The 23,880-nt window shown below is 50.8% G+C and overlaps 1 protein-coding gene across 1 annotated transcript; it reads right to left on the reverse strand.

The window, feature by feature from the left end:
• Nucleotides 1–6,681: 6,681 nt before the first annotated feature.
• Nucleotides 6,682–22,238, reverse strand: Abcd4 (ATP binding cassette subfamily D member 4). The gene is made up of 19 exons (XM_059279506.1): nucleotides 22,106–22,238; nucleotides 20,273–20,391; nucleotides 20,023–20,150; nucleotides 18,789–18,928; nucleotides 17,670–17,786; nucleotides 17,194–17,319; nucleotides 16,573–16,623; nucleotides 13,700–13,794; nucleotides 13,301–13,422; nucleotides 13,131–13,222; nucleotides 12,900–12,989; nucleotides 10,682–10,890; nucleotides 10,457–10,548; nucleotides 9,962–9,998; nucleotides 9,587–9,636; nucleotides 8,908–8,960; nucleotides 8,544–8,620; nucleotides 7,877–7,992; nucleotides 6,682–7,740 (listed from the first exon to the last, which is right to left on the reverse strand). Exons 1-19 carry the CDS (start codon nucleotides 22,141–22,143, stop codon nucleotides 7,672–7,674), a joined length of 1,821 nt encoding a protein of 606 aa, XP_059135489.1. The 5' UTR covers nucleotides 22,144–22,238; the 3' UTR covers nucleotides 6,682–7,671.
• Between the last annotated feature and the right edge of the window lie 1,642 nt (nucleotides 22,239–23,880).

Genomic DNA, 23,880 nt, shown 5'->3' on the forward strand with positions numbered 1-23,880 from the left:
AAACCAGATGCCCTGCAAAACGCCTGCAACTCCAGCTCTGAGGGGTTTGACACTCTTCTGGATCTGTGCCCCAAGGTTCAAGCACACACACACACACAGACACACACACACACACACATACAGACACACACCACACAAACACACAGATACACACACACAGACACACATCACACAAACACACACACACACACATACACCCCACACACAGACACACACCACACAGACACACAGATACATACACACAGACACACACACAAACACATACATACAGACACACATCACACAAACATACAGATACACACACACAGATACACACACACCACACAAACACACACACAGATACACACACACAAACACATACAAACAGACACACACCACACAAACACATACACAGATATACACACACAGACACATACACACACCACACAAACACACACAGATACACACACAGAAACACACACACAGACACACACAATCTTTAAAAGCGGACGACGGCCATGAAGAAGACACAGCTCTTAGAAAGTGCATGAAATTGCCTGCAGACGGCTGTGACCCGCAACTTGATGCTGTCTTGAGTGGAATTCTGAGATGAGAGAGTGCAGTGAGCAGATGATATAAGTGGTATTTGGGCTCAAGAAATCTCATAAGGTCGTTTTAAATCAGCTCAAGTCGTGGACCTCCCTGGCAGGAGAGATTGCTGGCAGCCCATCAAGTTGAATGACAGGAAGGGGAAGTCTTCAGACGTGGATCAGCCCCAGGTGTGGTCCTCCTCATCCCGGAGCCTGAGGGTACCCATGGGCACCAGCTGGCTCCTATGTGGTGCAGGGACAAAACTGGGCCTCTGGTGGGCTCCCTGTACACAGGAGGCCTCTTCTGCAGTTACACCCCTTAGTCTAGGAAGGCCCTTCCCTCTTCCTAGCCACACCAATCCTCCAGGAAAGCATACTGCCGCTCCTCAGTCCTGTCCCTTGAGTCAGGGCTGATGGCCTCCTCTCTGGCGCAGCACCTGGTACACGGCACCATACTGGCATCTTCCCTGTCACGGTGTAATTTTTAATTTGCAAGTCTATCTTCCCCACCAGATGGATTTCGTTAAGGGCAGACCCTACATCATCTGATTTGTCCTTTTATCCCAGGCCCCATTACAGGGCTTGCTGCTCAACCACTGCTAAATGGATGGATGGATGGAGGGAGGGATGAATGTTCCACTATAACTTACTCATCAATAACTTAACAAGATTTATCGAGTATCTAATGTGTATGAGCTCTAACACATCTCAGCCTCCAGCGTGTGTCACCGGGCAAGGCACTGGGCAGCAGTAATAGGCAGAGCAGTCTTGAATGCCTGTTCTCATGGAGGTTACAGTCAGGAGAGAGACACTGATTCCAGTAACCACATGAGTGAATGTAAAACAGCAAAGGACCTAAGGTCTCAGAAGCATAAGGGACCACAAAACAAAAAATACAGTGACGTGACCATCTGGGGTTTCTGGGTCAAGGAGTTTCACCTTTGAACCTCTTGCCGTCTACTATCTGTTCCCACAGCTTTGGAAGGAAGGATGAAGGACACTGGGAAAAGTCCCACAAAACCACCACACCAAGCTCTGAGCCCTTGGCAGCTGCTCCACCCCTAGGTAGATCTGGGTGACAGACAGCTGGGACAATCAAGATGTTTGGGGGATCCTCTTAGAGACAATCACCCTGGACCTGGGAAGAGGCAGGGGATGGCTACCAAGAATCACCAGGAGGCTGGGTACTGGTCTTCAGATAATCAATGGCAGAAAAACTAGGCAGGAAGAGCAGATGGCCAGGTCCAATCAGGGCAGAGCAAAGAGAATCGCTGCTCAGGTGCAGACCCTGGAACTCCACCCGTGGAAGGGATAAGGCATCGGGGCCACAGCCCCACTGGCTGCTCATAGAAAACCGCGAGCCTTGGGAAGCACAAATGATAAAAAGAGCAGGAAGGACTGATTGATGAGGGCTGTAGGAGCTGCTGCCCAGGCCTGGCAGGGATAGATGAGGAGGAGGCTGGCTGGGGGCGGGAGAGTGGCCCGTGGTGTGGGGGGGGATGGGGTGGGAGCTCCTGAGGCCAGGGCCCGTGGCTTGGAGAAAACACTAATAGGAGAGACTTGGTCTCTGTAACCACTGGGACCTGGCCGCTACTCCATGCTGGCCTCTCCAACTTCCTGTGTCACCTGCACCTCCGCCCCACGGTGGCCTTGGGGTCTTTCTCTTGCTCTGTCTTCCCAGACACCCCTGGGGTGCTGCACCTGGCCCATCAGTTATCACTAAGGAGGCATAAAATGGCAGACGTTAATAATGGGAAATGGGGGTGTGTGGGAGGGGTGTGGGCACACTGGACCTCAATTCTCAATTCTCCTGTAGAGCCAGGTGTGAAGAGCACTTGGAACACAGCCCTCAGCAGGTGGCATCTTCAGGTTAGAACAAGCGCCAGACCTGCCCCCGGCCCTGTCTCTAATCCTTAGGTCTCTGATTACCAGGTTAGTCACCTAGCACCCTCTGGTCAAAAGCCAGTAGTCTCTTTTGCCTGCAGGGCCTCCCTGTGGTCCTCTTCACCACCCCTGGCCCTCCCTATGCTCTTCCTCATCCCAGGCATCAGGGCAGTCCTACTTAGACACAGCTGAGCAGAACTAACGGTGCCTTCCTCCATTCATTTCCCACTCCTGAGCAGTCAGTCCCTCTAGTGCGGATGGGCAACCTCTTCCCCCACCCGACTGCTCTCCGCTGTGCCTGGGACCCTTCCCATTCATCTCCACGGTTCCCAGTGTGGCTGAGCTAGGCGGTGTGTGGCCCTCAGGGAGTCTCTGCCACAGGAAAGGGCTAAGGAATGATGAGGCAGTTAGCTTTGTGCTAAGCTGAAAAGACACAAGCTGTCCTGTAGTACATCGGGTGGACTTCACCCTCCGTGGTATTTTGCATGAGAATGGCCCCCACAGGCTCTCGTATTTGGATGCTCGGTCCCTAGTTCGTCAAACTGTTTTGGATTAGGAGGTGTGGCCTTGTTGGAGGAGGTGTGTCATTGGGGGTGGGTGATGAGGTTTCAAAAGTCCAGGCCCAGTCTGTGTCTGTCAGTCACTCTGCGTGTGTGTGTGTGTGTGTGTGTGTGTGTGTGTGTGTGTGTGTGTGTGTCTGCCTCCTGCTTGTGGATCAGATGTAAACTCTCAGCTACTGTTCCAGCACCATGCCTCCCTGCTGTCATGCTCCTCGCCATGAAACTCGACCTCTGAAACTGTAGGCAAGCCTCCAATTAAATGCTTTCTTTTGGGGCCAGAGAGATGGCTCAGAGGTTAAGAGCCCTGGCTGCTCTTCCAGAGGTCCTGAGTTCAATTCCCAGCAACCACATGGTGGCTCACAAGCATCTGTAATGTGATCTGGCGCCCTCTTCTGGCATGCAGACAGAACACTGTGTATATATAATAAAGAAAGAAACTTTTAAAAAAAATGCTTTCTTTTATAAGTCGCTTTGGTTATGGTGTCTCTTCACAACAATTTAAAGGTAACTAAGACATTCTCCTCCTACTCTTGCCTGGGGCCTCTTGAAGCCTGGGGGCAGGTGGTTAAACAAGGTAATCATGGTGGCCCCCAGGGTGAAAGGGAAGCTACTCTCCCTTCTGATAGGTGAAGTGGCTCAGGTTTGTATGGGGTGCTGGGGATCAAACGCAGGGCCAGAAGCTGCTCAGAAGCAGAAGCGGTTCGGGAAAAGCAGTTTAGTGGCCTGGAGAAATGGCTCAGTGGTCAAGAGCACTTGCTGCTCTTCCAGAGGACCCGATTTCAATTCCTAGCATACATCAGGCAGTTCATAATCACCTGTAACTCCAGCTCCAGGGTATCTGGTGTCCTCTTCTGGCCTCCAAGGGCATCATACACACATAGCATACACTCATCAACACACACACACACACACACCCCTTTAAAAAAATGTGGCTCAGCTAATTGAAATTGCAAGGACACAGGAAATAGACGGACAAAACAAGAAATTGTTAGGACAGCGCTGAGCTGAATAGTAATAGACACGGGGTACGTTCAAAGGGCCACATCTTCAGAGGGGCTCCTTCCCCCATATCCCATGTTCCCCATAATGTGCTACCGTTCAGCAGTAAAGTCTGCACATGGTTTCCATGTGTGTAAAAGGAGCACGTCTCTGGGAAGGGGTGGGTGGGGTGCAGAGCAGCATGGAGGACAGTAGCAGAGACCAGACTTTTGAGCCAGACACAGAGTCCTCCCTCATCTGGGGATTCCTAAGCCTGTGCCCAGGGGTAACAGTCTTCCATGAAAACAGTGTTGCCAGGAGATGGGAAGACTGTCAGGGTGGATCAAAGAGATGGTACCTTCAACCTCTCCGGATGATGGTAGACTCATCATCTACCATGACACCTCCTCACAGGGCTCCTCACAGGGCTCTCGCCACAGTCCGATGAGATGGTGAGAAATGATCTGCACTAAGCTACTCATACTGCCCTGGAGTATATTTTGAGTTTTGCTGATTGATTTCTTTAGTTATTATTTTAGTGTTCAGGAGACCAGATCTCATGTCACACACACACACACACACACACACACACACACACACACATAGTGGCTCACAACTATCCCTAACTTCAGTTCAAGGGGACCTGACACCCTCTTCTGACACACGTGGTACAGACATAGATACAGGGGGAACACTCATGCACATAAAAATACAATGAATATATTGTGGTGATATTTTGTGTTGAAATGTGATTTTATTTGTATGTCAATAAATAAAGTTTGCCTGGAAATCAGAGGTCATAGCAAGCCAGGAATAGAAGTCAGGCGGTGGTAGCACACATCCTTAATCCCATCACATGGCAGGCAGAGTCTCTGTGTGGTCAAGGACACAGCCAAGCGTGGTGACCCTTGAGTCTTGAATCCCAGTACCAACCATAGAGACCTGGAGGTCTGTATAGACAGACAGTGACAAGGAAGTCATGTGGCTGGGCTTAGAGCCAATGAGAAGGCAGAACAGGAAAGCAATAAGAACACAGGTTAGACAGGAAGCTCTCTCTGGGGAAGTGATGGCGGTGAGGTGGTACGATAAGGTAGTCATGGCTTTTCACTAGTTCTCTGATCTCTTTGGCTATTTCCTCTGTATTTGGCTGTGTTTCTTATTTAATAAGACTATTTAGAAATTCGTCTACAATGTATCTTTTCAAAAATTAAAAATAAGAATAACTTGTTCTGTGCTGGATGTGGGAGAACACACTTTTAATCCCCACAACAGGAGGAGAAGGCAGACAGATCTCTTTGAGTCCCAAACCAGCCAGAGCTACATAGTGAAACCCTCAAAACAAGGGGACGGGGCAGGGCTTATTCCAGCTCAGGCAGCTGACTGGACAGCGGGCAGCATCGCTTGACTTCCCGGGGAAAAGGCCATCATTTGTTTTGGGATGTTTGGTGTGTCAGTCTACTTCCTGTTGCTCTGAGACAGTGGTTTACAGCCTGTAGGTCCCAACTCCTTTGGGATCGAAGGACCCTTTTACAGGGGTCAAAGACCCTTTCACAAGATCGCCTAAGACCATCAAAAAACACAGATATGTACACTGTGATTCATAACAGTAGCAAAATTAGTTACAAAGTAGCAACAAAAATAATTTTATGGTTGGGGGGGTCACCACAACATGAGGGACTGTATTAAAGGGTCACAGCGTGAGGAAGGTTGTTGAGAACCACTGGTCTAAAAGAATACCACAGGAAATAGTTTATGTTTATAAAATACAGTTTATCCCAGGACTGGCAAGCTGGCCAGGCTAAGGTTGAAGAGAGACATCTGGAGAGGGGCTTCCTGCTGGGTCACAGTACGGAAGGAAACAGTAACAAGGCAGGAGACATAAGGAGAGGGGGAGAAAAGGAAGGAGACAGAGGGGCAAGGGAGCAGACACCCCCCTTTACGATTAGCCATCTATGCTGTGACTACCTCAGGGCATTCAGAGGGCATGCACTCTGGACTCAGCACCTCTAAGGGTCCACCTCTGGGCCAGTAAGATGATAAACAGGTGCCTGCTGCCCAAGCCTGACCAGCTAAGCTCAATCCTCGGGGCTCACGTGGGGAAAGGAGAGAATGGACTTCTGAAAGTTGTCAGCTGACCATGACAACATGTTCACACATGAGTGCACATGAATGAACACACACACACACACACACACACAAGCAAAGCTTTTTTTTCCCCATTTGGTTTAAAGGTCTCATCCAAGTTGGGCATGGTGGCACAATCCTTTAATCCCAGCACTCAGGAGGCAGAGGCAGGCAGATCTCTGAGTTCAAACCTAGAAGTGGTCTAAATAGTGAATTCCAGACTAGCCAAGGCTATAAAGTGAGACCCTGTCTCAAAACAAAGACAAAAGCTGGGTGGTGGTGGTACAAGCCTGTAATCCCAGCACTCAGAAGGCAGAGGCCAGCCTGGTCTCTAGACTGAGTTCCAGGACAGCCAGGGCTACACAGAGAAATCCTACCTCAGGAAAAACAACAATAACAACAACAACAAATCATGGAGAGGATCAAGAAGGAGATCAAAATAAATTGTATGAAAAAATTTAATAGATTTTCTTTTTCAGTTTTAAAAAATGTCCTATTCTTCCGTACTGGGGCAATACGTAAGTACATACACACAGAGAATACAGAAATCTGGCAAAAAAAAAAAAAAAAAAAAAAGGACTTTGGGTTCAATAACTTTATTTTATGCTTTTGAGGTTTGTCTGTTTAACTTGAGGGGTCTTATTATGTAGCCCAGGCAAGTCTCAACTCATGATCCTCCGGCCTCTGCCACCATACTTTTAGGATTACAGGTATACAACACCACACTTGGCTTAATTTTTTTTCTTGTTCCATAATACAGATTTATTTTATTTTATTTTATTTTATTTGTTTGTTTATTTTTTTTTTTGGGTGGGAGAAACCAAACCAAAACAAACCCATCAACCTTATTTTACCTGGTAAGGGGAAAGGTACTATTTTCTTCCGAGTTAGATAATAAAGACAACAGGGATGTAGCTCAGCAGTAGAGCACTTGCCTGAGATTCATAAGGCTGTAGGTTCAATTCCCAGTAACAGAACAAGCCAAAGATAACAGAGACAGAGGGTCCCAAGGGTCAGTGGTCCAGGCACTGGTCACACTGTGTCCTCTCCAGACGTCTGGTGGAAGGGGAGGGACAGGTTGAGTGGAAACACCCGGCAGGTGTGAGGCAGGAGAGTACCTTCAAACCGTGAAGGACAAGTCTGGAGACTCACTCAAAAAGATCACTCTACAGTAGAGAAAAGCCACGTTTTTAATGTTTATTCTTTTTTTAAAAAAAACTTATAAAGTCCAAATGGTTAATTAAAGTTAAAAAAATCTGTCACTGAAGTTGAATCAGCTTTCTTGAGTCTAATAGCTGTCTCACTCTGACCCTTCACTTCTTAGTTCATTCAGCTTTTGTGAAAAATCACCGGGGAGTGCTGGGGAGACCTCAGCGTTCCCTGCAGGGCCCACCCTGGGCAGGGCCTGAGGCTGCTAGGGTGAATGTGAGGCTCCTTCCTGTCTCATCAGCCCTGCTTGTCTACCCCGGGCACTTCAGGCCTACCCGGAGCTTGGCTGCCCTGGGCACTGCAGGCCTGCCCAGAGCTTGGCTGTCCTGGCATATCCATGTTTGGCTTCACTCCATTTTGATTCTGGTCAGTTCCCACCTTCCTCCTCCACAGAGTTTCAGAACCCAGGAGTGAAACTGCAAGAGACCATTACCCCACTGAGGTCAGGTGGCTGCCAGAGCAGTCACCCGGCTCCCTCTGCCACCCAAGGCCTCGTCTGAGGGGCCCTGGCCAGGCCCAACCTTCCTCAGGCCGTCCCTGTGACATGGGTACCTTCTCGAGGCTGGGCCGATGCCCCACGCTGACAAACGTCATCCCCAGCTGCTGGCCAATGCGGTAGAGCTCACTCTCCACTTCCTCTGTCAGGGCACTGGTGGCTTCGTCAAGCACTGGCGGCAGCATGCGGTGGAAAGGGGTCACAGGCCTGCCCCTGCCCTCTCTGTCACTCTTCCAACCCATGTTCACCCCGGGGTGTGGAGGACTGACGGATACCCTGGCTTATAGGATCCCTGCCTCAGGGACACGACTGTCCAAGAGAGTCACACCAGGACAGAGAACACACCTGTGAGCATTGCCCAGGTCTCTCAGCTGCCTACAGCTAAATAACACTGTGCCCCAAGACTGTACGATCCAGGACGTCCATACCTGCCACACGTCCATACCCCTGCCAGGCACGCTCGGGGGATGCCCACTCGTCTATGGAAGAACCCAAAGAGGTATAACCCCAACCCCTCTAACCGAAGCTGCCATGGCAGGAAGCTTAACAATGGGTATTTACATTCTCAGGACTATGCCAAAGTGCCAAGTACGGCTCATCACAGGTAAGGGACACAGGGATGCCCAGCCATGCGCAGCTGTGCAGAGGTGGATGTGAACACATGCTGTGAGCGCCTGTGAATACACACAACACCAGGCACGTGCACCCGTGGGGTGACCTCACCTGCGTACTTTGGCTGCAGGTAGAAGAGGCGAGCGAAGGACAGTCTCTGCATCTCCCCTGGAGACAGGACATCATACCTAGGAAACGCAATGAGAAGTGAGCCCTTAAAGAGGTGACAGCTGGACTTTTTCAGAGAATAAGGTCTCGAAAGAAGCAAGTTGACTGCAGAGGTTGGCTCCGGGACAGAGGCCCTCCCGCTTAGCCACATGATAGGTGAGGCCCAAACCACACTCGAGGTACCGATCCCCAACTGGCGGACCAGCCCAACAGCCAGCTTTTGGGGTCAGGAGCCATTCTAGCCCTTTACAGGGCTGCTGGGACCCATGTCTTCACGGAGGAGCCGCATGAAATAGCTCATCCTTACCAGTTCCAATCCACCTGCTGGTCCAGCCCTCCCGTCCTCGCCACCAAGCTGGACTGTAACAGACAGAGGGCAGGAAGTCCACACAAGGTGCATCCCTGTTTTCTGCAGTCCTCCCTCCCCACCTCAAATGTCTGTGAGATGGACACCACAGTGGTATACCTGGGGGGGGGGGGTGTTATCACTTATGCTCTAGGCTGGCTGGAGTATGGGGACAAGAAAAAGCAGACAGACTCCATCAGCTTTGTTACTGTTTTAAAATTTTCCACAGAGGTGAGAAAACTCAGTGGGTTGAGTGTTTGGCACACCAGCCTGCCTGGCAACCTGAGCCCTATCCCTGGAACCCACACAAAGCTAGACAGAGAGACCTGAGTTCAAAGTTGTCCTCAGACCTCCACATGAACGATGTGGCATGCACACTCACACATGTCTAACACACACACACACACACACACACACACACACACACACACACACCAGAAATGAAAATAAGATCTCCGTGGAGAGCGAGAGCACAGCTCCTGACTGCCTGTGCCCCATCCGCAGCTCCTGCTGCTGACTGGCACTCCCACCCTTTGCCCCAGTCTTGGGCCCAGAAATGTCGATGGCTCTGCTGGCCAGGAGCGACCAGTGGCCGTGCTCTCAGGGGGGCCTGAGTCCTCGCAGCCCCTGTCCCACTCACCAGGCCTGCCAACTCCAAGAACCTCATGATCCTCTCATCATCAGCAGAACCTGCAAAACAGAGGCTTCCTCAGCACACGGGGGGCCTCAGGCGGGCCAGAATGGAGGTCACGCATCACAGCAGGGGCAGACTCCCCAGGACGAACAGAAGGGCCTGTGAAGGGAATATTCACTTCCCTCCTCCAGTGGGTGTCTCTCCTCAGGAAAGGAAGACCGGACAAGGAGAGGACCCCAAAATAGTGAGCAGATAAAGGATAAGACCCAACCTGAAACCAAGAGCCTGGCTAGACACTCTTCAGGCACAGGGGAGGCCAGGCAGGCAGAGCAGGGGCAACAGTGATGAGAAGACTCGATCGATCGAGGAGGGGCAGCTCACCTGAGTCGGGGTAGATCTCCTTCAGGGGATAGATCACCTGAAACAAGAACATCTCTGGCTAGGTCAGGGGCTGAGAGACACCGAACTCAGTCCCACCCCTTAGCACTCCTAGGAACCGCCCACAGAAGCCAGACTCCTCCCCACCTCAGCAGAGGCGGGAGAGCAGCCTGAGGGTCCAGCAGGAGAGCCACAGAGGCAGCTGGTGGGGCAACAGCGGCCTTCGGAAGTGTGTTGGGGAGGAAGAGTCTCGGAGCCTCCTCAGGGCACACTCTAACGGCCAACAGACAAACGGGGTAACTGGCTGGACACCCTAGGAAGTGACTCTGGGTCCAGTCCATAAATACTGCGTAGTAGGTTCTCAGAAGCTGGGGGCTCCCAGGCATGAACATTTTACTGTCCCTGGCCTCCTAGGGCCTGAGGCCTGGCACACTGTTAGACGCCCTAGATACAAGTGGATAGCATGAGGTTGGAGGAGTGGACCCCGGCCCTGCTGACCTGCTCCCGAAGTGTCCCATCGGTGAAGAATGGCTTCTGTGGCAGGAACAGCACCCCGTGGGGCCCAAAATCAGTCAGCATCTGCACTGACCCTGCAGAGCCCACAGAAGCCTCCATTGGCAGACCTCGCAGAGAGGGTACCTGCCTTTTCTCTCCTCTTACCCGCTTCCCGCCACACTGCCCACCGGGGCCACGGCTGCACGGGAGGCGGGAGGGCTGGCTCACCCTTCGTGCTCTCCCACAGGCCTCCCAGCACCCGCAGCAGGGAGGTCTTGCCGGTGCCTGTGTTGCCCGTGATGAGCAGGCTCTGGCCCTCACAGATCTTCAAGCTCAGGTCCTTGATGAGGGGCTTGTCAGAGGAGGGGGCCATGATGGAAACCCGGTCAAGCAGGAAAGCTGTGTCTGATGGCTCTGCTATTGGCCACCCTGGGGCCCTAGGGCAGCAAAGGGAGGTGGGAAGAGAGGCCATATGAGTAGTACCAGGAACGTGCGCGCTTGGCCTAGAGGTATATCACCTTTGTCCCGGGGGCTTTCAAACTCCCCATGCCTCAGGGTGTAACAGCATGTGGAGATGAGGCTGCTCGCTGGACCCCAGGGATAGGGCATACCGAGAGGCCAAGTGGCAACCAACATTTAAGTAACCCTCCGTGAGCCAAGAATGACGCCTCTCCCGAAACCAAACCCACCCACTCTAACCTAGACCTTGAATTTCTAGTTTGCAGAACTGTGAGAAACTTTCTGTCATCTAAGCCAGTCTGTGGTAGAATGTCATGGCAGCCTAGGAATTAGCGTGGACATGCAGCAGGAGCACTAACCTGTGACCTACTGTGACAGCCCCTACGTGACTGATCTTAATCAGTCTTGGCACCCATGAACGGTAAATGCTGCCCTGCTTGGCAGACAGAGAAAACCCGCTCGGATGGCCAAGTGACTTGCCCATGGCTACACAGCTTCATTCTAGGGTTAGTGGGGCTATTGTTTGTCTTTTTTGTTGTGGTTTGTATAGCCCAAGCCATCCTGGAATTTGCTATGTGGACCAGGGTGGCCTCCAACTCAGAGATCCTCTGCTTCCTGTGTCCTAGGATTGAAGGCATAGGTCACACTCAGCCATATTTCCATTTTTGGAATCTTACTGGGTGGCCACTGTCCAAGCACTTTTCAAGGGCCATATCTAATCTTTACTTCCAAGAAAGATTTCATTAGTATCCTTTCCAGAGATCAAGGCAATGATACTCAGAACAGTCAGGCAACTTGCCCGTGAGATGAAACAGGGAGCCAGAAACATTGCGGGACCCCAGACATACATGAAAAAAAGACATCTCTGGGTCTGAGGGAGGCATGAAACAAGGGGCACCCTAGGAAAGGGACAGCTGTGGGGGACAGTGGTGGGCTGAGCGGAAAGAAGAGGTAAAGAGGGCATTATTCAGACCTTTGTTCTTTTTTTAAAAAACAAAATATTACTTTTGTCCTGTGTGGTGCGTGCAAGTTTGTGCATATGTGTACGCATGTGACACCACAGGTCATGTCATGTGTTCCTCCTTTGAGACAGTCTCCCACCAAACCTGGAGCTCACTGTTTGCCAAGGCTGACTAGACATTAAACCCTTGAGATCCGCCTGTTCCCAACCACCCTGCTCTAGTTCTACAGGAACACGCTGCCATACCTGGCTTCTGTGTGGTCACTAGAGACTCGACCGCAGATCCTCAAGCACTTTTTGTTTGTTTTTGTTTGTTTTTCGGGACAGGGTTTCTCTGTGTATTTTTGCGCCTTTCCTGGATCTCGCTCTCTAGCCCAGGCTGGCCTCGAACTCACAGAGATCCACCTGCCTCTGCCTCCCAAGTGCTGGGATTAAAGGCGTGCGCCACCACCACCTGGCTGATCCTCAAGCACTTTACCCACTGAGACATCTCCCAACCCCTCTTCTCTTTCTTTCTTTTTTTTTTCCGGAGCTGAGGACCGAACCCAGGGCCTTGCGCTTGCCAGGCAAGCGCTTTAACACTGAGCTAAATCCCCAACCCCTTCTCTTTCTTATTTATTTATTTTATATAATTTTTATTGATAAATGAATAAAACAATATGTATTTTATTTAGGCAGGGTCTCTTCATGTAGTTCGGGGTGGCCTTAAACTCAAAACAATCCTACCTCAGCCTCCTAAATACTGGGATTAAAAGTGTAAGCCACCATGCCTGGCTCTTCGTTTTGTTATGGTGCCAGGCAGAAGGTGTGTATGTCTGCTTTTTCTGGCTGGAGAATGATGGCAATCTATACAACGGGCCAGAATGAAGGTGTCAGCCAACAGCGCACACTAATAATGCACTTGATACAACATGGAGACTGCTTCCATCCACTCCTTATAACTCTGCTGCCTAGCGGGAGAGCTCCACATTAAAACCAGCTGGTGATTACTGCATTCTTCCACCTGCACTACAGCTCGGTACTCACTTGTTCAAATCCCACTCACTCTCGCCTAGGCTCTCACAGTCTTGTGATTTTCGGGACATGTCCAGCAGGGCCTCCTGAAGCTCTCCAATCCTGGCAAAGAAAGTAAGAACTAAGTCAGGATCCAGATGCCAGGTGAAGGGGAAGCTCCCTCCTGTCTCACGCCCATTAACACACGGTGGGATTCTGTCCTTTTCCCACTCAGCATTTCCTAATGGCACACACTCTGCTCACCTGTGTGTGTAACCGGCAACATCAGAGAATGTGGTGGACAGGTCAATGAGCTGGGTGAAGCAATTGATGAGGTAGATGCACACAAAGGCATTCTGGTCAGGACGGAGAGCAGTTAGTGCAGGCCCCAGGCACTGGGCCACAGGGTAAGGGTTTATCAGAAGGGACCTCACCTTGCTGACCAGGGTGCTGAGCTCTGTGGGGCTCAGGTCTCCATAGACCCCACTGAAGATAGGGATGGCGATGACAACGTAACTCAGAATGCTGCCCAGATAATCGAAGGTGTTGATGCCAACTGTGGGAAACAGATTTCGTGAGACCCAGGAGATGCTCATGTCTTCTGCGGGGGACATAACTCAGGCTGGGGAGCAGGAAGCCAAGGAAGGTCACACTTCCTCCAGATCTCCATTCCCCTAGGATACCCACAGCAAAGGCAGGGGCTCCCCCTGGTTAATCCTTTCAGTAAATGGATCCCCCACCAGGGCAGGCAGACAGTAGGGTGGTATGCAAGTGAAGTGTTAATGGCACCAGCCCCATCCTGGGGTCCCTCCTCCCAGGGCCCCTCTGCCTACTGTACAGCCAGAGCTCCCTGGACATCAGCTCTCTCTGGGTTTGAAGGAGTCTCTGCAGCCTGCGGTCGGTCCTCATGTGCTCTACAAGTCCAGCTCTGGTGGAGGAGGATGAGGTGTCTATAGCACCTGCCGGGGCTCAGCGAGGGTGCGAGGCTGGGGCACCGTCACTGCCGCTGCCATGGCCTCCTTCAGAGACCAAGCCCATGCAAACGATCTTAGCCTCAGACACTTCCTTCCATGAGCACCTACCCACAGCTTGAGCCCCGTGACCCAGTCTGTGGTCATCAACTCTGAAGTTGGCCAGACCTGGTTCCGATCCAAAACTCTGGCTGGTGTCTACTGAAATCAGTTACTGAACACCTGTTCCTTGCTTTAAAACTGAACTAGTGACGACTACACAGAAAGTTAGATCGTGATCTCAGAGTTCTGTTAGGGGGTGCTGAAGAGAAGGCTCAGCGCTTTTGCCCTTATAGAGGACCTGGGTTCAATTCCCAGCACCCACATGGCAGCTCACAACTGCTTCAACTCCAGTTCCAGGGGACCTGACTGCCTCTTCTGACCTCAGCGGGCACCAGGCACACACATGGAGCAGATGGACATGCAAGCAAAGCACTCACACACATAAAATAAGTAAATCTTAAAAACCTTTAGCCTAGCGTAGGGGTGCATGCCTGTAATGCCAGCACTTGGGAAGCAGATCTCTGTGAGCTCGAGGCCACCCTGTTTACAGAGAGAGTTCCAGGACAGCCAGGGCTACAGAGGGAGGCAGTAGGGGGCTGGAGGCCTGGCTCAGTGGTTAAGAGCATTCTTGCTCTTCCAGTGGGTGCCAGTCCAATCTCAGCACCCACACGAGGCAGCTCACAACTGCCTACTTCTGGGCCCTAATGACACCAGCACACATACACACACACTCGAATAAAGTAAATAAAAATTAAAAAAATTAAATTAAAAAAAATTCAAAGCAATTGAATTTAAAAAAAAAAAAGAGTTCTGTTGAGTTTTTGTTTTTTTTTTTTTCTTTTTTGATACAGTCTCATGCATCCAGGCCAGCCCTTAACATGCCATGTAGCCAGAATGATCTTGAATTACTGCCAGCCTCTACCTCCTAAATGGTAGGACTACAGCCATGTGCTACCACACCTGGTTTATGTGGTGCTGGGGATTCAACCCAGGGACTCAGGCATGCCAGGCAAGCACTCTGCCAGCTGATCCACACCTCTAGCCCTAGACTTTCTGAATATAAAGTACCATGCACATGAGGGACCCTGAGTAAATAAGAGCTATTAGTATTGCTGTTGTTACTATTATTAATTATTATTGTTACTATTACGGTGCAGGGACTAGAACTCAGGACAGTGTTCATGCTAGGTAAGTGTTCTACCACTGAGCTACACTGCCAACCTCAAGAGCTACTATGATTAAGCAAATGAAACGGAGCAGTCACTGCACACCAGACTCCATGCTGGCAGTCAGCCAGTGCAATGGAACAAATGGTTCCTTTCCTTTAAGAAACTCGCAGTGGATGGCAGGTGGCCCTGCCACTAGGAATGTGGAGTGTCAAGTGTGTCCTCAGGACTACGGCAACGAACAGGCGTGTCCACTAAGGGAGTCCAGGGCAGCTGCCCGGGAGGTAACTTTTTTTTTTTTTTTTTTTTTTTTTTTTTAATTTTCTGGAGCTGAGGACCGAACCCAGGGCCTTGGGCTTGCTAGGCAAGCGCTCTACCACTGAGCTAAATCCCCAACCCCACCGGGGAGGTAACCTAAGGCTTCAAACACAGGCGGAAATTCTCCAAAAGGAAAGTTGGAGGGAAGAAGGGGGCATTTCGAATGTTGCAGAGTCGGCAGAATTCGTCTGCAGCTGTAAGAGCTGCCCTGTCGGATCTCCCCAGCAGAAGCTGCAGGATCCAAAGCAGATGCACCACCAGAAACCCGCTTAGGTTCCTTTTTTTTATGAGAGTCTCACTATGTACCCCGGCTGGCCTTCAACTCACGGAGGTCTACCTGCTTCTGAGTACTGGATTAAAGGTGTGAGCTGCCATGCCCTCCTGGCTCATCTCAGATTCTTAGTGTTCCGGTGTCCCCATGCAGAGGTGCCTGCCAACTGCAGTAGAGACTGTCCGAGAGCAAGGGATCTATTAAATCCACCTCATGCACAGGTGATCCAGGGACTAATTCAACTTCTTTCTTTCTTTTTTTTTTTTTTTTTTTTTTTTTTTTTTTGCCAAGTTTTTATTTATTATGTATACAGTGTGCTGTCTGTGTATCTGCCTGCAGGCCAGAAGAGGGCATCAGATCTCATTATAGATGGTTGTGAGCCACCATGTGGTTGCTGGGAATTGAACTCAGGACCTCTGGAAGAACAGTCAACGCTCTTAACCTCTGAGCCATCTCTCCAGCCCCTCAACTTCTTAAATACAGCCTATGCCACCAGCCTGGACACCGACACCAGGACCTGCCCTGGTCCAGGAGGGAAGGGACTTCACAACACCCAGCAAGACACCAGGCCTGCGGCTCCAGCAAGTGGGGCGAGCAGATGTGACCTTCTGTGAGAAGCCTATCCCCCACCCCATCCCCACGCTGCAGAGACAAAAGGAAGCCATTCCACAGACGGGAAAAGAGACAAAGGCAGTACCTCAATCCAGATGAAGCCACCCACTCTTTATTCCTTGGCCATGTTAGACCCCATGTTAGGCCACTGAGACTGAGGAAGCCACCAGTTCCAGAAGCAGTCGCTGTGCCGGAGCACAGGGAGAAGGCTGGGGAGAGGGTCACTAAGTGCGACAAGCCCTACGGTGCCAAGATGGTTGTGGACTTTACCTTGCCTGTCCTGATACTAACTGTGGGGGGAGGGGAACCTCCTCCACTAGACTCACCTGTAGAAAGCTGCAGGCTCAGCATTCACTCGAATCTGCATGTGCTTGAACCTGGGCAGACAGAAGGGGAACACGTGCTGAGGCCGGGAGCCCTGGATGGAGAGGAAGCCCACTCCCACACTCCCTCAACACTGTGGCTGCCTGTCCCTGGACTGTCACAGGGGTAAAAACCCCCGGGGGCTTGGGTGGAGGAGCAGGAGCTGTACAAACAGCGCTGACCTCAGCTCTGTGCTGACTTCAGCTTTCTGGGATGGGACGAGTGTATTCTTGCCGACGGGACCTCCTCCCCGAGGCCTAGCTTAACCAAGGCAAGAAGCACAGGGCAGGGGCAGGCTGTAGATCAGCTGCTAGCCCAACAGACTGGGCAATTAGACCATGAGCTTGTGAGAAGGCCCCCGGAAGATGCTGGTGATGGCCAACCCACACCTTTCTTACTGCTTCATACGCATGATGTCCTTAATTCTCACAGTTCTCTCAGTGGACAAGCACATCGTTCACTTCAGAGATGAGAGAACGGAATCTCAAGAGGCATATGACACCTGGGTCCCCCATGAGAGCACACATGGCGAGTGGCTGGCACAGCAGCTACCCTGCCCCTTAATCTCGACCAAGAAGACACACCGAAAATCCCCCTCCAGCTTCTCCTGCTGTACCAGCTTCGTCACGATGGGCCCCATCAAAGTTTTGTTCACCATGGTTCCCAGGAGGAAATATCCAAAGATGCTCACAGGCCCAAGCCAGCCTGTGCTGAAAGGCAGAGAGAAAGGGAGGGTGAGAGAGGATGTGGGATGCCACATCGCAGGTAGCTCTGTGAACCTCCTTCCTGCCTCATCCCTCTCAGGTAGGCCCTGTTCGATCTCTGCGTCACTGTGACATCTGACACCTGGCTAAAGCTATGGAGCCAGGGTCCCTGACAGTGAAATACCGTGTAACAGGACCAAAGAGGGGACAGCGTCATGAGCACGTGAGCTAGGAAGTCTCCCTGGGGTGCGGGTGGGAAAGATGAGCCTCCCTTGGGCCCTGCCCTGCCCTGGGTGTGGGAGGCTCTGGGTAAACACCAGGCTGGGGAAGAGGGCCCCGGGAGGCAGAGGCTGCACCTTTGGAAGCACTGGTAGGTGTAGTAGGCCAGAGTGAAGGGGGAGATGATCAGCTTGCTGGTCATGCTGCTGAGTTGTCTGCAGAACCGCTCCACATCCTGGCTGATGCGCTGGTCCCTACAGCCAAGGACAGAGGGGCTGAGCCCAGCGGGCGGGGAACCTCTACTTCTAACCCTGACTTAGACGGACCCAAATAGTCCTTAGACTCTAGCCAGGATTCTAGACAGCTGTCTCAATTTACCCTACATGGGAGGGGGGGAAAAAGCCATCTGAAGATCCAAGGAAAATCTGAGGCTAGAGTTGTCTTCCTGCATGGTTTGGGAACATGGTCTCCTTAATCTCAATCCTCCTGTATCTATGGACCTGAGGTTACTCCAGGTCAGGAGCTGGTTGTGACAGCTTCACTAGGGCTGAGTCATCATGAAGAGGCCATCTTCTCCGGCCCTTCACCGAGAAGCTCAGGCTGAGATGAGGAAAAGTCACCCCGGGCAGGCAGCACCTGCTGTGACGTGGTGAGTGGGGAAGGCCTAAGTGTGAGGGGGAGATCCCACAGGTCTCGTCTCACCGCCGCCGGGGCCACACTGACTCCTATTCCCAGTGAGAGACATGAGCTGGGACAGGCCGCTCACAATCCCTCACCTCTAAAATTACAGCTTACACTGAAACACTTGATGTCGGGTCTTAGTTCACCCTCACTACATCCTTGAGACAGGAACCACTATGATCGTCTCTGGACAGAAGATGAAGGTGGGACTTACTGAACATAAAGAGCTAGAGGCCAGGAGGGGACGGAATAGGGATCGGAATCCCAGACAGCAATAGTCACTTTCTTTTTCTTCTGCCCTGTATGGCTGCACATCCAAGAACTTGTTTCCTGGCAAGGATGCTTTCTTCACTTGCTTCAACTCAATATATCAAACGGACTAAAGGGAATTGCTCCCAATCTCTTCCTTTTAGCACCCTATTCTCGGCCCCATAGTCTCTCTGCAGAACACCCTCTCTACGCAGCTCCGGGCGGCCACACCGTCCTCCTGCAGGTGAGCGTGGCCAGGAGTCTGCAGGACTAAGCTAGCTGCCTGGGACACTCAGGAGGCAGCAAAGACGGAGAGGGGTGCCTACGGATTATCGATGTCATCCCGCAGCACGTTCAGGGTGTAGTACACTCGGGCCCGGAAGTACAGGTCGTGCAGGTGCTCGGTGAGGTCCTTCCTCCAGCTCACGTACAGCAGGTTGCAGGTGAACTGATCAAAGCTCTTCAGCTGTGCATGGGGTGGGGGGTGGGGGAAGGGCAAAGGGAGGGGAGGAGAGGATGGTTTCCTGCAAGTCCAGGCTCAAAGCTCAGAGGCGGCAGGAGCTTCTGCTGATAAGGCAGAATCCACTCGGATCATTTCAGCACAGTTCCCTGGTAAGGCTTCAGATCACGAGACTCCCCTTCCCCATTCGCTCACGTGCCTAGTCCTTCAACAAATCTCAACGAGCTTACCAAAGGCAGGCCCCCCTCAGTGCAGCTGGAGACAGGAAACCGTATGGTCTGCTCCATTTAGGATTTACCCCCTCTGTCCCCAAGCATGGAAGAGGCCTCCACATGTCTTAGGTCTTACTGACTGAAAGCACACCCAAATGGCCCCGTGAGGACAAGAAAGGGCAGCCCCAGAAAAGTGCTGGTCCAGCCTGACACAGGGCATCAGGCTAGGTCTCGGTAGAGCCTTGCTCCATCGCCTGCCACTTCTGAAGAGCCTCACGCTAAGCACTAGGGAAATGACAAGCTCACAATCCAGCCAGCGAGCAGACGATCACAAGGGCGTAAGGAGCGTGGCGGCCGCTGTCAGCACAAAGAGGAAGTGCAGACGGAGACGGGGTTGACTTAGATGGAGGAAAGAAAAAAGAAAGTTGAGGAAGACTCAAGAGTGTGCCAATAAAGGTATCGTGAAAGACAAGCAGGGTGTTGCCAACTCAAGTCGTGGAAGGCAGCTACGGGACGAGAAAGAAGCAGATGGATGGTTGGAGGTGTGAGTCACAGCCTCAGCTGCCAGAGAAGGAGCAGCTAGCTCTCTGGCTGCAGGATCCAGGTTTTAAAGTGTCCTGAGCTCCCTGAAATGAGACTTCTGGGATGGGAAGGGACCTTGACTGTTTCCACTGAATGCTAAACCAGAAAGTTCATCCCAAGTAGGCCAATAGCAAGATCACGGCCCTGCCTCAGGTTCTGACCTGCAGGGAAACAAAGCTCTAATTCCCAGAAAGGGGCAGAAACACACTCAGAGCTTGGTTCCTGCTTCCTGAACATTAACTAAGTCCCGCCAGGCATTGCACTAGACTGGAGAAGGGGGACCCCGGGGAAAGGGAGAGTCCTTACGGTGGAGTTGAGAACAATGAGTGCCACAGCCAGGAAGGTCAGTCCCTTAAATCCATCCAGGTCTTTGTTTCCCAAGACCCCATAATACTGACTGGGGATCAGGCCAACTTGGTAGATCACCAGTTGCTCTGTGGGGAGGGAGAGGAGCCAGAAATCACAGGGGAAAGGAAAGACATTTCCTCCTGCCAGAGACAAGGAAAGCAATCCTAAATCCAGGCTCTTTCCCATCCCCCAAAGCCCATTCACTCACCCAAGAGGGTCACACACAAGAGCGTCATGAACATTAAGACATTCTGTGATGACCAAGAAGGGAAGAAAACCTTCTGTATCCTCAGGAACCGCTGAACAAGTTGCAGATCTAACTTGGGCCTGCAGAAAGTCAGACATGGAGAGAAGGTTCAGAGGACAGTCCAGCCTTACAGGAGGTATCGGGCTTAGCCTCGTCATTTACTGAAGGTCCAGGCTTTGCACGAAGATTGGCTTATGGATACTGAAGATGGTAGCTAGACAGATATCGGTGCAAAAAGTGACACTACTAACCTAATAAAAGCAAATGTAACAACAAAAAAGATATTTTAATGAAGATACCTCAACAATGATGGAGTGGGAAGACATTTCTCAAATAAGACCCCAAATCTACAAGCAGTACAGGGTAAAACTGATGGGCTTAATTTATAACGAAGTATTTTTTACTCAACACAGTACCACAGATTTTGGTTAAGCAAGAGAAGGTATTTACAGAATGAAAGTTGTAAGGAATTACAATCTGGAGTATGCAAGGAATTTTGCAAGTCAGGATATTTCATAGGAAAGTGGAGAAAGCATATAAACAAGTAGTCTATGAAAGGGGCAATCCACAAGCCTAACACATGACAAGATGGCTCAGTCAGTACAAGTGTTTGTCTTTAAGACCTGAATTCCATCCCCAGATCCCAGTGTGGAAAGAAAGAACCAACTCCTAAAAGTTGCTCCCTGACTTCCATACATGTGTCACAGCACACACATCTCACACACACACATACACACACACACACACTAATAAAATAAAAATAAGGCTAGCATAATAGAACACTATCTTACACACATCAGCTTGATACATATTAAAAACAAACAAACAAAAAAACCTAAACAATACCAAATATTGGGGATGGAAATAAGGGAAACCAGAACCTTTATATACTTCTGTCAGGAAGTATAAACTGGTTGTGACCACTCCAAAGAGTAACCTTGTGGAATTAAGTATGGCTCAGCATCTTATTTGCAGGTGGATAGCCCAGAGAAAAATCAGCAATATCTACCAAGAGACAACTGCCAGAATATTCATTACAGTATATTTTGTGGTGCTTTAAGTATTGGAAATAATCTAGGTGCCCATTACTAGGGAAATGGGCAAAATAGTCTAAGTAATAAGGGTGATACCAGGCAACATTCAGGAGTGAAAACTCTTATTGCTCAGATGACCTCAAAAGCCAAAGCTCAGTTTTAAGTTTTTAGTGGTTTTTTTTCTTTTCTTTTCTTTTCTTTTTTTTTCTGTTTCAAAATTCACAACATATAAGCCGGACGATGGTGGCGCACGCCTTCAATCCCAAGCATTCGGGAGGCAGAGGCAGGTGGATCTCTGTGAGTTCGAGGCCAGCCTGGTCTACAAAGTGAATTCCAGGACAGCCAGAGCTTTTACACAGAGAAACCCTGTCTTGAAAAAACAAAACAAACAAACAAACAACAAACCCAAATCACAACATATTACTTACATGAATTCAAAATCAATACATATATTTAAGGTAACATGACAATCTAAGTGAGGGAGTCTGAAAAAAATTAATCCGGGGGGAAGGGGGGTGTCCGAGGAGCGGATTGGGATTGAGAATGTGAACCACCACGGGAGAAAGATACCAGAGGAGGGGTGTCCGCTCTACCAAGAATGAAGCAGCGTCAACTCCATTCTGGGAAGCCGGGGTTCCAAAGAGCGCCGAGAACTCCAAGGACAGTCGCCAGGGAGGACCCGGCGGGGGCAGCAGCCTCTTCCCCGCTGCCCAGGCAGGGCGTCCCCACCAACCCGGCCGTCCTCGCTAGCCCTGCTCACCTGGCGCCAGCTCCGGCTCTGGGCCCTGGGACCGCCATAACCCGGGATGCGAGCCAAGAGCTCGCCGAGCTAGCCCGGTGTCCACCCCGGGCAGAGTCCGCGGCGGCGCTCGGGGCCCCGCCCCGGGAGGAAAGGGGAGGGACTCCAGCGACCACAGAGACGCGGCGGATAGAGAGGACGGCTCGGGCGCCAAGGCCGCTCCCGGAAGCGCAGGCTTTTCGGAAAGGGCAAGAGAATAGCCAGGATGTACGGAGCTGGCACGGCGGTTAGAGCGTCCCCTCTGGGTCTGGGAGGTTTCTTTTGACAACTGGTAGTTAGCAGTGTAAATTTCTCCCAGAGAAGCCAGCGTGATCCTTAGTGTGCGTAGGTGTGTGCCCACGCGAGTCGTGAGCCAGGGCACAAGGGTGGAAGTCAGAGGACCACTTGAAGGAGTCAGTGTTCTCCTTCCACCCTGAGGGTTCCTGGGGAGCAAACTCAGGTTGTCAGGATTGGCGGCAAGAGCCTTCACCGGGTGAGCCAGCTCGTTGGTCCCGGCACGATTTCCATGATTTAAAAAATATATATTTCATGTATATGGATGTTTTGCCTGCATGTATGCCTGAGTACCACGTGCGTACCTGGTGCTTGCAGAGGCCAGAAGAGGGCATCGGAACTCAAGTTACAGACCCCGAGCCTCTGAAAGAGCAGCCAGTGCTTGTAACCTCTGAGCCATCTCTCCAGGACCTTCCTTCTCTCCCCAAAGTGATTTTTAAGTCAGGTAGTTGTAGCTCAGTGGTGAAGGGCTCGCCTGGAATACATTGAGCCCTCGGTTCAGTCCCCAGCGCTACAAAAATAAACATATAATCTGTTTCCCAGCCAAATACGGCGGCTCAAGCCTGTAATTCTAGAACTGAGGAGGTATAAGCGGGAGGATCGGGGGTTCAAGATAAGCCTCAGTTACAGAGAAAGTGCTGAGGAGTTTGGGCTGTCTTCCAGAGGACCTGGGTTCAATTCCCAGCACCCACATGGCAGCTAACAACTGTCTATAACTCCAAGATCTGACATCCTCACACAGATATACATGCAGGCAAAACACTAAAGCACATAAAATTTAAAAAAATAAATATAGAAGAAAAAAATGTTTAAAAAAACAAAAGTGCTGAGTTCATGACTAGCCTGGACTACAAGAGACCTGCCTCAAGGAAAAAAAAAAGGGGGAGGGGGGGATTCTCTAATCATTGCTATTTTCTTTTTTTTTTTTTTTTTTTTTTTTTTGGTTTTTCGAGACAGGGTTTCTCTGTGTAGCTTTGCGCCTTTCCTGGAACTCACTTGTTAGTCCAGGCTGGCCTCGAACTCACAGAGATCCGCCTGGCTCTGCCTCCCAAGTGCTGGGATTAAAGGCGTGCGCCACCACCGCCCGGCTCATTGCTATTTTCAACACTGCTCATGTATAGTGGGGTTTTGTTTGTTTGTTTGGGTTTTTGTTTTGTTTTTTCTTTCTTTTTCTTTTTTCTTTTTTTTTTTTTGGATTTTTTCGAGACAGGGTTTCTCTGTGTAGCTTTGTGCCTTTCCCAGAACTCACTCTGTAGCCCAGGCTGGCCTTGAACTCACAGAGAGCCGCCTGCCTCTGCCTCCTGAGTTCTGGGATTAAAGGCCTGTGCCACCACTACCTGGCTGGTGTATAGTGTTAAAAGATGAATGGATGAAATTCTCATCAACTAACTGACTAAAGTTCCTAAACAGATTCAAGAAAACAATAATATCATCTCACCGGGCCCCAAATTTGAATCTAGATG

The sequence above is a fragment of the Peromyscus eremicus genome, chromosome 14 (genome assembly GCF_949786415.1).
Source record: "Peromyscus eremicus chromosome 14, PerEre_H2_v1, whole genome shotgun sequence".
Taxonomy (NCBI): Eukaryota; Metazoa; Chordata; class Mammalia; order Rodentia; family Cricetidae; genus Peromyscus; species Peromyscus eremicus.